Genomic DNA, 13,978 nt, shown 5'->3' with positions numbered 1-13,978 from the left:
GTATGTACATAGTGACAAGTTTTAGAACTTAAACTGCTTTTCTCTTTTAACTCCTCTCCATACAACTGCAAAGTTCTCTGTAGCACATCCTACAGAGCCTAACAGATGGCTTCAGCTCTACCTGCTCCTGGCCAGCAGCACCTCCAGTAGCAGGTCCCTGGGAGGGGGTTTATTACATTTCCCTCAAAAAGCAAACAGTCTGTCAAGTGGTCGAGCACTCAGCACCACGGACTCTGGGTGGTCAGTGCAGGTAGAAAGTCATGAAATCTGAGGCGAGCCAGTTTACTGGGAAGTCTGTTATGGGTTTGAATAGCATTAGGATTTTGAATCCCTTTAGGATTTTTACTTGTTTTTTATTTTTATTTTTTTATTTATTTTGTGAAGCACCATGGAAAAACTAAGGCATTATTATCTAAATGGAACTTGAAAGCAGCTAAAGCAAACATGGCTGGCAGTCTTCTCCAGATAGAGAAAGGAAAAATTAAAAAGCATTTAAGCCACGTATGGTGGGAACAAACCAGAATACAAAGCATCCCAGGGGCTGGGAAAATGTACGATTTGATCTTTGTGAATTTCTAAGCAAAAATCCCTTACTGTGACAAAGATTTGGAGGAAAGCCGAACTCATCCTTATCTACTGAATATAAAACAGTCCCTGAGCCACTTGTGACAATTCCAGAGATTTTACCACACAGTTAATAGGAGAAACAAAATCATTCATTTGAAGAGAATGCTTGTTCTTTTTGTGGTATTACTGAACACCCAGAAATCCTTGTTAGGGATTTGATTTCCTTCTAGAAAGAAATGTGATTTAATCCAATGTCAAAGCCAGGATGTATCTGATTCTGGAAAACAAACTTCCTTCTCTGTTTTCAATAAAGCACTGCAAAGACTTGTTCACTAATATAGGGGAGACCAGTTACTTCATTTCCCTGTTATCCTCTCAAGCCTCCACAGAAACCTGCCATTGCACATGGCCAGCACTTTGGGAAAGCCATTGCAATTGCAGTGCATCAGGTGATGGTCTTCGGCTGTTCCAGCTCCTCCAGCCTGGCTCCACATTCTGCATGAGGCTCCTTCTGCACACTTGCAGCAGAAGGCAATGCCATGTAGGTCTACCGGACATTTTTTTGTTTAATGCTCCTGAATAGCACCTGCAGCTCTGACCATGCACTCACAAAGAGAAGATAGCAGAATTAGAATGACATAGATCAAAACAGAGAAAGCCAGCAGTGGTGGCGATGAACAGGCGGCTGCAGAATGCAAGGAGCAGGATGGGATCTCCACAGCCATCAGCAATGGGGTACAACAGCAGGAAACAATCTGTCACCATTTTCACAGCAGGAGGCAGAGGAAGCATCAAAGGAAAGCAAGCAGCAGGCTTGAAATCAACAAAAGGTTCTACTTCCTTGAACTGCATATAACTGCACAACAGAAATTATTGTGCAGGCCAGGAGTATCACTCAGTACTAAAATGAATTCCACATATCAGGGAGAAACATCCACCAGGGGGTTATCAAATTTGCATGCAAATACACAGAAACAACCCTTCTGCTGGGCAATTCCTTGAACCAAGGAAGGCAGAGGGGTTTCACCGCCGTTCAGTGCATGCTCTGCCTCTGATATCACCCCACGTGCCACACTTCTATACGTGCTACACCAGAGCACAACACATTTGCAATCCAAGTCTGAATTGGTCATTATAAAGAGGGAAATAAAGCCAAACAACAAAGAGCAGGTAGAAAAACGCCCGCCAGTGAACAAGGAAAAGACTTTCAGATTGTTACTTTGGGAATCGACCATGCAGTTTTCTGATAACGCAAGTAGTTTATGAGATCATTCAACGGCAGAATATAAAAAGACCTTCACACAGGTGGTGTTAGGAAAGAATTAAGAATTAATTCACATCTATATAGCGCAAAGAGCAATTCCAAGCAGTAAGCTTTTATCAACAACGCGACATCGAGCTGAGCTTCAGGAAAACAAACAGTGGGGGAACCGGGGAACCATAATTTTACACCAAAAATGAGCTTGTACAGCAAGCACTACAACACTCTTTTTCATTCCTTTACACACACTATCAAATATTACCGTGCAAATTAAAGACACAAGAGTTGTCAGTGGTCAGAACACCAGGCAGCAAAGCAAACCCACCCTCACTCCACTGCCCAGTCACTGTGAGGGACGCGGTTGCAGCACATGCAGGAAAACAGCCATCACACATCATTTTGTGGGTGGCAAGGGAAATGGTGAAGAACACCTACACTATTGAAAAACTGGGTTTGTTGTGTCTGGAATAGGCAGCCCAAGCCTCCTCAACAAAGCTCTCACCTAATGTGTTCAGCGGAACACCACAGAGTAAAGACTTAGAGAAATGGACACAAACCTTGTGATTATTCCTGGGAGCATGACAGCACTGCTACAGGTTAACCCTTGGAGGATCATTTACAGAAGACATATAGATTGGTTGCTGCCAGGTTACATCCATTAACTCCAAGCAGGAGAATCCAGAATCCGCTTGTGGTTCAAGTGGGACAAGGCATTCTCACTGCCTGGGAGAGAAGATTAGTAAGTCCACTGGTAAAGGATTCAATGCACTCTACACACCACGAATGGGCCTGGAGACATGCATTCACAGGAGGATGAGATATGGCAGCAGTGTGGAGGGCAGCGATGGTGATGATGATGGGGAGGAAGACGGCAGCAATCATGCTACACACATACTATCTCAGATAGTCATAGTGCATACAGTTCATCATTTTTCTCTTCTGTTAGGTTTTGTAATGATTACAAGCTCAAGATCATATGGCTTCACCATGACTGCATAATATTTTACAGCTGCTTCACATGGTGGAAATAATATGCTCAGCAGTTAGAGCGTGTGTTTTGTCAGGTATGAAAATTTCTTGATCTTTTCTTTTAGGGTTTTGAGAAAAGTGGGTTGTTATTTGCTGACAGTTATCTTAATTCTGGACATGTTTTAGAAGTGATGTGTAAAGTAAATTACTATTTTGGATCTTGCTATTTTGTTAATAGCTGCTATACTGTTATTTAAATAACTCCCACTAGCTCCATTTTCACAAAAGCTTTTCCAGTGCTTTATGCAGATCTATTTTAGTACAATTTGCACGGGTCTTGAAATTTCCAGCTCTGTCACATTCTGCACTGAAAAAATCTGCATAATCATTTTAAAGTGATTGTAATTTCCATTTAATTCATATTTGTCTCATTAATGCTCTTGCATTATATCCAATGCTGCCTTACTTATAAGGATGGGCTTCAAACTGTCCAAATTATTTTAAGGTTGTATCACTAAGGAAAATCTTTACATCACCTGCCTAGAAGGCATTGTTTCTGAAATCTCTTATTATATGCAACCAGCACCAAGATTCCATTCACTGAACCTCACCATGGGATTTTCACAATGGCAGAATCACATACTGTACTACCATCTTCTTTTTCCCAAACACAGGACTCACACTTTTCAAAATCAGGTGCAGCTAGTGGTCTCAGGGCTGCATTACATATCTTGAGACACATGGAATTCCTCATCTGCACTGAAGCCATATAAGCTTGTAGCATTTTTCTGTGTAATGTATTTAACTTTATCATAACATCTATTATTTTCAGTGCTAACTGCAGGTAATTTATACATCAACAAAACTGTTTTATCCATAGCCTTTTACTTAGGCAACTGCATTCACTTTTCTTTTTGAATCCAACCTTAGGCTTGACCGTTTTCTGAGTTGTTTACAAGTCAGCAGCAATACCCCAGGGCGCTCAATGTTCCTGAGATTGCCACAATATACACAATCATAACATGCATATATTTACATAGTCAAATTTGGGAGCAAAAGGGTCTTTTAACTTCTCAAAGAGGAGGTTGGAAGCTACAACATTCTTACAGCAACACAGATTTGTGTACTCCACTTCCACCGTCTCTGCAAATAAGCATCAACGCAGTAGGCAGCCGCTGCTTAAGTTAGAAGAAAATGCTGTGGATGCACTTGCCCTAAGACATAAAAATGCAAATCTGCTCATGCTTCTGCCTTGTTCAGTAATTCACACAACCTGAGGTGTACACAGGGAAACAACTTAAGCACTTCCCTTAACATACAGACTCCACTCCTGCAGCCAGGCACCCTGTGCTGTCACAGTGTGACACACCATCCTCTTACTGCACAGGGATGCTGGACAGCCTGCAAACAACTGAGACCTACTGCTGCAAGCAAGAGCCACCATCTTTAGTATAAGCAGCTGGACACAGTACAGAGGCTGACACTGCATGACCTACCATTAGACTATAGGGGTTAGTCCAGGACAGAAGACTTCACCATCACAGGCATTCATCCAAACTCTCCAAATCCCTCCCAAATGGAGTTTCCCTTTCTCTTTTTAAGTCATCAGATTCTCTCTCACACTGAGGTTCAAAGTGCCCCTTCCCAAAGGCATCAGCTTCATGCCCTGGCGCTGGTCTACAAGGCTGCCACATGGAAGGTATTATTGCTGCTTCACTTTTCTAAGAACCAGGCATAGAACATTACACAGATGCAGAACTGAAAAATATATTTAATACCTAGAGGTCTTTGGAAGCATCACACTGCCTTCACTAAATAAAAGGCAATGGCAAGACTGGACAAAGAGCAGCAGCTGGAACGGCATGTAAACAATACACTTCTGAGGTACCTGGTAACCCAAATCGTACAGACACTATGTTTTCATACTATTGCAGAACTGATTACATAGATTTGCAGTGTATTTGTAATATATTCTTCCAAAAGTTCTCACACGACAACAAGCTACTGTGATAATATGAAGCAAATAGCACCAATTCAGAAAGGGCAGGCTCTTACAGTCAAGAGAGGAAAAAGCTGTTCCTCAAGGAGACTGAAACATCTAACATTTCTCCTTGCTAGTAACATAAATTGGTTCTCAAAGTGTTCTGCGGGATATAATAATATCTGATAAATCTCTTTGGAAGCACCTAACTTGTCAAAGAAAAGTTAAAAACTAGGCAAAATGAGAAATCCTTCATCACCATAGCCAAAGGAGAATTTAGCTTTTGTCTTTCAACTCATAACTCAAGCATTTTGAAGAATAAGTATAATTTTAACACTTTAATGAAATGTGCAGTAAATGTACAGATCGTATTAAATTAGTTTTACATTGATTGGCTTTATTGACTATTATTTGATTGATAGAAGACAAGAGAGCAATGCAAACCTGAACCAGGGGAAGTTCAGACTGGACATTAGGAAAAAATTATTTACTGTGAGGCTGGTCAGACATTGGAATAGGCTTCTTCCTAGAGAGGCAGTTCATCTCTCATGCCCATCAGTGTTCACGATACACTTGGATCATGCTCTTAGTAATATGCTCTAACTTTTGGTTAGCCCTGAAGTGGTCAGGCATTTGGGACAGATGGTCTCTCAAGGTCCCTTCCAACAGAACTACTCCATTCTATTCCATATAACACACCCTTCCATGAAAACATGCTGCTTTCTTATTATATCCAAGATACTTTTTCTTGAGAGTTTCACTGGGCACTAGCTGTAAAGGTTTGAAAAAGTACCTGTCTTTTTTTTTTACTTCTGATTCATAAATTAGATTAGCCAAAGTTATAGCAGATGGGAGAAAAAAGTCACCAAAGATCCAGGACTATTTTATGTTTGAACAAATGTACCCTCCTACCCTTATAGCAGGAGACCTTCCTGCTGTAAGTATTCAGCTCTGACCAATCCCAAACAGCTTTCTGTTTTCACTGGACATTAGGAACATGGCAAAGTTATTATCAGCATTTCCTCTACAGCTCCCAAAACAGCCTGCACATTTGGGGACTGAGGATCCCAGGCTGTCCCATATTCACGTGGACGCTGTGGCCACACAGTAGACAGAGAAGCAGAGCCATGTGTAAGTAACACCAGAAGAAATTAGAAAGGCTATGGCTGGTTGAAGCGCCTCAGCAGGCACGTGCACTTGTTGAGATTGGAGAGGAGGCAGCTAGCATTCTTCTGTGGTTATTTACCAAACCAGTACACTACACCATAAAAACACTTCACTAATAATCTGTTTCTTTGTGTTGCAGAATATCCAGAGGCCTTCTGAGAAATCAGCCACTGCCTTAATGAGAACAGCTAAGGCCTCAGAGGTGGGCGAGTGCCTGTGGTGGTGCAGGCCTGGGAAGGTGCTTGTCCTGGGGCTCAGCTCCCACTAAGCAATGCATTCCTGCCTAACGCCAAAGCTAAACAATGCCTATGGGCTTTTTCCTCACTTCCTCTCAAGACATCTCTTGCATTTGTGCTCCTGTTCCTGAACTCCTGGCTGGGGATATCTCCAGTAATGGCACAGTTTGTCATGGGCCTGAGGAGGACTCTTGAGACCACTAATCCTGGCTCTGCACTCTGCAGTACACACAGAGATTTATGGACAGGCTGCCCAAACCTTTAGGGACACTCACTGGTGGATCAAGCAGGGAAGAACACATTGATAGCAAAAGGAGAAAGGAGAAAATGCCAAGGGGGGTCCCCACATATGCCATGTTGATAGTGCAACAGTATGAAAGGGATCGTTGCACTTCAGCCACACTCTGAGTATCCTCTTAAACTTTTAGCTGCACATGGGGGGTAGACATCAGGGGAGGAGAGAGAGGAAGTATAGGAAGGCATGGGGAGAGGAGCAGCACTGCTGGCAGGCACCCCACACCACACCCCACTTCTACAACTGCAAAATGGTGACCAGCCTCTGCTGTGCAGGCTGCAGTGCACACCCGATATGGTATTAAGGGCCCCACACTGCTTGTTTCTTCTTTCCCTTGTGCAGAGGGGCTGTACAGGCAGCAGGTGGTGATACTAAAATTGAAGTAGGGAGCCTAAAACCATAATTTAGTTTCATGTTGGAGTGAAGACAACATGCCCCCACCAGAGAAAATAGGTGACCTTTCCCTTGAGCCACTGGATAGATAAATACTTGTGACAGGCAGCAATCTTCCTGAGTTTTTCACTCAAAATGATACAAAATAGAACTGGAGAAACAGAAAGAAAAGACTGCAGAACACAGGTGCCCTGCAGGATTTTATATTATTATTCTTAAATCAATAAGCCCAGAGAGCAGAATTGTTATAGGCACTGCAACTACACCCACTGCAGACACTTGCAATCTATAAGCATCATAGTAAATGTCATTATTTAAAGAAGAATCCAATAAAAAAGCACTGTACTTTGGTTTTCCAAAGCACAGTGAGGCTTTTCTCCCCCATTTCAGAAGAAGGCACCTCAAGGCCAGGCTGGCACCGTCAGGTGAAAGATCCCCAGGACCTGATACCAGCCTCACAAGGCTGGTATGAGGAGATAAGGAGCTTGTGTCTGACAAAAAGTGAAAGAGAAGCCAAGGAGAGATTTAAACACAACTGGAAGACATCAAAACCAGAGCTCAGATGACAAATGAGGCTGCAGCATGTTAAATGAGGCAAGTGAGTTTAGAGGCATTTATGCATTTAGTTTCCTAACTAGAGCTCAGCTCCAAGGCAGAGCTGTTAAACAACCACCTGATCAGCATTTGTGAGGATACAGCATATAAGCTGAAACATAGAAGCTCAATTTAGATGCATGCAGTAAAACTGTCAAGATTTTAGAAATCCTACATATAAATCAGTGACTTTTAGTCTAAACACAAAATAAGAATCAGTAAATTGTGTTTTCTGTCCATGAAGTATTGGCAGGATTTCAAGATGCATTTTAAGTAATCTCACAACATGGGATTTTTTTCCTTGGCTAATCTTCTATGAAAAGTAACCATTAGGAAATCAAAATATTATGGCTAAACCTTGCTAACTGCTCTTCTGAACAAAAAGGTAAAAATGCCTCACTTGTGAAAAGTAAGAGGAAGAGAAAGAACTTAGGAACGTAAATCAAGAGGATAAAAAGGAAAAGACTATATATCCTATTCTCTTCATGTATTTCAACTGCCCTGCACATTTTTCTGTACTCATTAGGAGTTTACAAACAACATTATTAAAACCTGTTAAGTCTTTATAGCAAACAGCAAAATAGAAAAGGCAAAAGGTTGCAGAGTACCTCACCCCTTAGTTCATCCAAACTGGAAGTAGGCACTGCTTGGAGCCAGCTCTCCCTGAATGCAGATGGGAAAGGGCCAGCTGGCACCAAGCCCTCCTGCCTATCACAGGGGTGTATGAGTGGCTCTGCTCCAGCTCCATGTGCCAAGCAGGGTTCTCTCCTTGAAATGCCAGCTGCATGAATACCTGCATCTGCATGAATAACTGCAGGTACCTTAGCAAGATGCAGACAAAGGAGCTAGTTATAGTGAGCAGTAGGTCCTTCCCCACTAAGTCCGAAAGCTCAAGTGCTTCATAGTTGACTGCAATTGACTGCTTTCCACTTTCAGATGATTTAGGCTTAAAAAATAAGCTTTCACCTGAAGTCAAAACCTAGAAGGATACCTTTGGATTATGCAATTTTTATATTTTCATAATTTTCTACAAGGTAATACGTTAGGTTTTGGTAAATAAAACAGATGGAACTGACTTAGTTTGGCTGTAAGATTAATGCTGCGTTTATATTTTTATGGAAATATTTTAGAGCAACAAAAGTTTTGTATGGAGATATCTGAAATCAGAAAGAAAACCTGTTCCTACTCTGCAGCAGGAATCTGCATTACATGAAGCAATCTGCAATGTCTGTCTCAGTTCTGATCATTACACTGACCCCCCACAGATCCAGCCCCACAGCTTTTCCAAGATCACTTGGTGACAAATGACGTACATTTATAACATCATAGTACTCAATTTATGTAAACAAAATACCGACTTCCTTCAGCTTCCGTTCAATTTATTCTACAGTGTATACTGCCAAAAATAAAAATAAAAATAAATTAATTAAAAAAAAAACCCACAACTGTTTGGAATTCAATAATTTATCAATAATTTATAAAGGTATACACATTCATAGAATACTAAGCTTTTAATTTTAAAGAGGTAAGAATTAACCATCTGTTCCTGTAAATAAACCCATGGGCATTTAGCATACAGGTAGAGAAAGACTAGACAGTATTTTATGTGCCAGAGCTGACTTCTTCATCTGTGCTGCAGTGACTTCACCTTTTTAGAGATGAAATCTTCCAGAAACCAAGACGTTATATAACTCGGTAAAAAGCTGATAAGGTCAGTATCATTTTATATTCCCTTGTGTGAAAATCAATTATAGGATGTGGGGGGGGGAAAAAAAAAAAGCCTTTTCAGGAACCAAAATCTCTATCCCATAATATAGCATATATATGTATATTTTTAAGTAAGAACAAGCAATAAAATTTTAAAGTAAAAGAATGTGTGGGAGGGAAGCAGAGGGACAGGCAGAGCAGAGAAGGAACAGAATAATTTCAGATCATTTCAAGGTACTTTTATGATGAAGTAAAAAGACAAATCCTTTTGATGATTTGTCGTTTTGATTCTTTTCATGCTAAATAGTAAATGTACCCAGTAATGGGGACTTACAACATTGAGTTTAATTGGAAAGCTAAATAATAAGAAAGCTAAACAATTTCTTTCAAAAGTATATACCATTTAAGTTGGAAACACAGCCCTACTTTAGCTAGTCTCCATTTTTCTAAGGGAAAACAGTCCTTTAAAAAAATATATATATTAAATTAAAGCTGTCTTTGATTAGAGGTAGGTTGGGCAAAGTCAACAGATCTATTTTAATATCAGGTTTTCTTAGCAAGCAAAATGGAACAATCCTGCTCCTGTCTCAGGAGCCAAACATATACAATCCACGAAATTAGATGGTTTTTAATCCCTGCATTGACCAACTAATTTCTTTTCCACTCAAGCACAGGCCACCTAGAAAAAAAGATCTAGTAATTCTCATTTTATTCAGATAGAGGAAGTGAAATTTTAGATGAAGAAAGCAAAAAAAGACACTTTCAGTAAAATGGGTATAATGGCAGAGAAAAGAGCAAATGTAAAACATGCCCAAAGCATGAAAAAAGAATTCACTGAACCTAAGCCAAATGAAAACAACAATGTTACACAGTCAGGAATTCCAAATGGTTGACATATTTTGTAAGAAGAAAATAACTAGATATATATAATACAGAAAATTGCTGAGAGAAGAAATTCAGAAGTGAGCAGGGCAATGACCACATAGGTGCATCAGCTACAACTCTTCCATGGTCTGATCAAGTTTAGATTTTTCCCAACAGAGTATCATTTTTTCATCAGGTCAGGGAAGTACCAAAGAGAGAAAAATCTAAAATCTTGAGAGAGCTTACAAAGAACCATGTTATGGAGTTGAATCCATTCAGAACTGTATTACAGGGATTTTCAAGGGGTCAGTTTGGGATTTGGATATCAGAAACTGGCCTAGGTTCTAATCCAGGGGATCCAACTCTACTTTAACACAGCCACAGTTACATGTACTGTCTGCATCAGAAACCGGTCTGTGGCTCCAATGAATCCCCCAGCCACTACAGCTGGGGAAACCATATGTTTCTTACCAGCTTTTATAGAAAGACTCATGCACTGTGCTTTTGTGAGGCATTAAGAAACTTCTGAAGACACCACCAGACACTGAAATTCAGTTACTGGATCCAATCCTATGAACAAACTGGAGAGCTGTTGTACTGCATGGAGTATTTTTAACACTAAGTATTATGTTTAATACATTTTAGAAGCATAAAGAAATCATTTTGTTGCATTTTGGTCAGCCATTTCAGGATTTCCCACTAATCAAACATCAGCAGCAGAATTTCAATGACTGGAAATTGCAGCAGTGCCATAAGAGAAAATTGTAATGCAGCAAATTGCTACTTCTGTTGGTTTCCTGCACTATAATTATAACATTTTACATCAACAATGTGAGTACATATTTCTTTAAAATACAGCTTCTAGCAGAGATATAACTATTTAAAAAAATAAAAAAAAACAGGAGTTGAGATCTTTGTAGTCAAGTTCTACAGCTGTAATACCTGGGAAAGAATTAACCAAAGCAGAATTCCCAAATAGCTCCCACTGCTATCTGATGATATTTCTTTCCTTATTTTCCTCTTTTTAACTAACATGCTTTTGCATTTTAAAATAGCCATGTGTTCACTGTATCCTCCTCTCAAAGACGCCTTCTGGGTAGCAATTAAATGTATAATTGAGATCTTCAGGACATTAGAAGGGAAATTCAATGTCTTTTTAAGTGGCTGTAGGGAGTAAGATAACACAAATCAATTTTACACCAAAATACATTTGCGCAAATGCACTCAATATGCATTGCAGGACCCCTCATACTTCTGAGAGGCTTCTTCTTGCACAAATAAAGCTTCCAAGGTTGTCAGAGAAGGGATTTCAAGGCTTTAAGATGAGTACATAATATACTGTGGATGAGACCATCAGTCAAATTGTAAGATTTTAAACTTGTACCTGTATATTGGATGCTAGATTTATAGGCACACTGTAGTCACATTGGTCCAATTATTTCCTTTCTCCCCTCATTTTGTTCTCCATTCATAAATACAGTGGGATTTAGCATTCTTTGAGACTAATTCCCCCATCTGCATCCTAAGGCTTGTTGCAGGAGACTGAAGGATGACTTCATTCATCCTTCCCTTTCTATAGCTGACATTCTATCTAATTCATCAGTGTTTCAGTTCACCACTCACACCGACAGGATATTTAGCCACTCACTATTGCTCCACAAGCAGTCACTGATAAAGCCATGCCCCACTAGAACTAAGCTAAGAAGTCAAGGTGCAGCTCCAAGGTTTAGACACAGCACTTCAGAATTGCAGAAAACCAAACTAAAATTAAAAAAAAAAAAAAAAGAACAACAACCACAATTCTTCCTTTTATCACTTCTCTGCACCACTGTGCCTAACAGGTTTCAAAACAGAGATACCATTGACCCAATGCAGACCTTTTCATTCCTCTATCCCCACATCCATACAAGACAATGCACAATTAGGGATCTGAAATTAAGCTCAGCAGACAATAAACTGTGCCTTTCTTCCAACCAAATCTTGCCATCTCTCTTGAATTTTGTTCCCACGTGCAGCCATTCAGTAAAAGCACAGCAAGTCTCCAGCTCCCCATGCCTAACTGCTCCTCATCTGCTGCCAAGCAGACAGCAGCACCCCAGAGATTCGCCTGTCTTAATCTCCTTGTTTCTGTCTCATATTTCTCCATTAATACTGCTCCACTTCCACCATGAATACAGGACAGAAGGAGCACACAAGTAAAATTTAGGTAAGCAAATTCATGAGTTAGAGCTATTTTTATGCGGACTCTTCTCTGAAAGAGGCTTTTTGTTGTTGTTGTCGTTGTTTTTGTATTATTATTTTTTTTTTTTTAAGATGGATGGACAAATAGCATAAATAATCAGAATTTGGAGAGCTTCCAAGAGCAGAAATGTCAGGAGAACTACTGCAGATGTAGTAGCCTGTGCATTTCAATCAGGAAAACAAACAATGGATACAAAATCCATTTAAACCGGTCGCCCACAACTCTCTTGGATAACACATCATTTCTTTTGTGTTTCTTAGACTTTTACCCTGGCAGCAGCTTGAAACCTTGCCCCTCGGATAGAGGCTTTTCCTCAGGAGGTCAGAGCCACAGATTCACCCTACAGAGCTGGAACATTCCTGCCTTACTGTTCACAGAACCACAAAATTCTAGGGATTGAAGGGGACCTCTGGACAGCATCAAGTCCAACCCCCTACTACAGCAGTTCCTTGCAGCAGGTCTCACAGGAAAGGCAGATTTTGAATATCTCCACAGAAAGAGACTCCACAACCTCTATGTGCAGCCTGTTCTAGTGCTCCAACACCCTCACAGTAGTTTTTTCTCTTATCTGTATGGAACTTCCTATGTCCTGTTTCATACCCATTGCTCTTTATCTTGTTGCTGGCTGCCACTGAAAAGAGCCCGATCCCATCTACTTGACTCCCATCCTCGAGATATTTATAGACATTGATGAGTTCTCCTCTCAGTTTTCTCTTCTCAGGTTCTTAGCCTTTCCTCATAAGGGAAATGCTCCAGGACCCTCATCATCTTTGTGGCCCTCCACTGGACTGTCTCTAGAAGTTCCCTGTCCTCCTGAACTGAGGAGCCCAGAACTGGACGTAGTACTCCAGAAGTGGCCTCATGAAGGATAAGTAGAGGAAGAGGATAACCACCCTTGACCTGCTGCCACGCTCTTCTTCATGCACCCCAGGATACCACTGGTCTTTTGGGCCAAAAGGGCACACTGCTGGCTTGTGACCAACCTTTTGTCCACCAAGACCCCCAAGTCCTTCACCACAGAGCTCCTTTCCAGTAGGTCAGCTCTTAACCTGTACTGATTGATACGTGTGGCCATTCCTCCCCAGGTGCAGGACTCTACACTTGCCCTTGTTAAACCTCTTAAGATTCCTCTCCTTCCCAGCTCTTCAGTCTGTCCAGGTCTCACTGGCAGCACAGCCTTCTGGTGTGTCAGCGGCTCCTCCCAACTTTGTATCATCAGCAAACTTGCTAAGGATGCATTCTATCCAGGTCACTGATGAAGGTGTTGAACAAGAGCACACCCAAATTTGTTTCCTGCTCCACAGCTCCATTCTGTGGATCCTATGTTTTGTGTATACTCAGTTTCCCTTCTCTCCTCTTTGTTTTCCCGCTCCCCCTATTACTCCTTCTCTTGGAAGGCAATAATAACCTGTCAGTCCCTCTTGAAATTTAGGAGGGTTTTGCTGGTTACATCTCTGGTAGCTCTAACTGAAGCACTCTCACCTACATCTGCTTCATTCTGATACAGCAACAGCAAGTAAAAAGAGACAAGGTGTTATCCATGCACACAGTGGAGCAGGACCCAATGGATACATTCAATCTTTATGGAGACCAAGGCATTATACGCACACACAATAAAGCAATAGACTCTTCATGTGTCTGTACGCCTTAGTTTCTGCAGTACGATTGCCTTATTCAGGCTTTCTGAAAAATCAGGATAGAG

The 13,978-nt window shown here is 40.9% G+C and overlaps 1 protein-coding gene across 6 annotated transcripts in view; it reads right to left on the bottom strand.

Moving 5' to 3' along the window:
• The window catches only part of OXR1 (oxidation resistance 1), a 244,602-nt gene that overhangs the window by 125,447 nt on the left and 105,177 nt on the right, over positions 1–13,978 (bottom strand). For 4 of the 6 annotated variants that reach the window (XM_090137899.1, XM_090137895.1, XM_090137906.1 and 1 more), the window contains one exon: positions 2,386–2,551. The exons of the other annotated variants lie outside the window; for them this stretch is intronic. In XM_090137899.1, the coding sequence (XP_089994025.1) occupies positions 2,386–2,444 (59 nt within the window). In that variant the 5' untranslated portion in view covers positions 2,445–2,551. The remainder of the gene's footprint in view (positions 1–2,385; positions 2,552–13,978) is intronic. 6 annotated transcript variants of the gene reach the window in all.

The sequence above is a fragment of the Phasianus colchicus genome, chromosome 3 (genome assembly GCF_987193195.1).
Source record: "Phasianus colchicus chromosome 3, bPhaCol1.hap1.1, whole genome shotgun sequence".
Classification (NCBI taxonomy): Eukaryota; Metazoa; Chordata; class Aves; order Galliformes; family Phasianidae; genus Phasianus; species Phasianus colchicus.
This window is presented reverse-complemented; position numbering and strand designations above follow the sequence as displayed.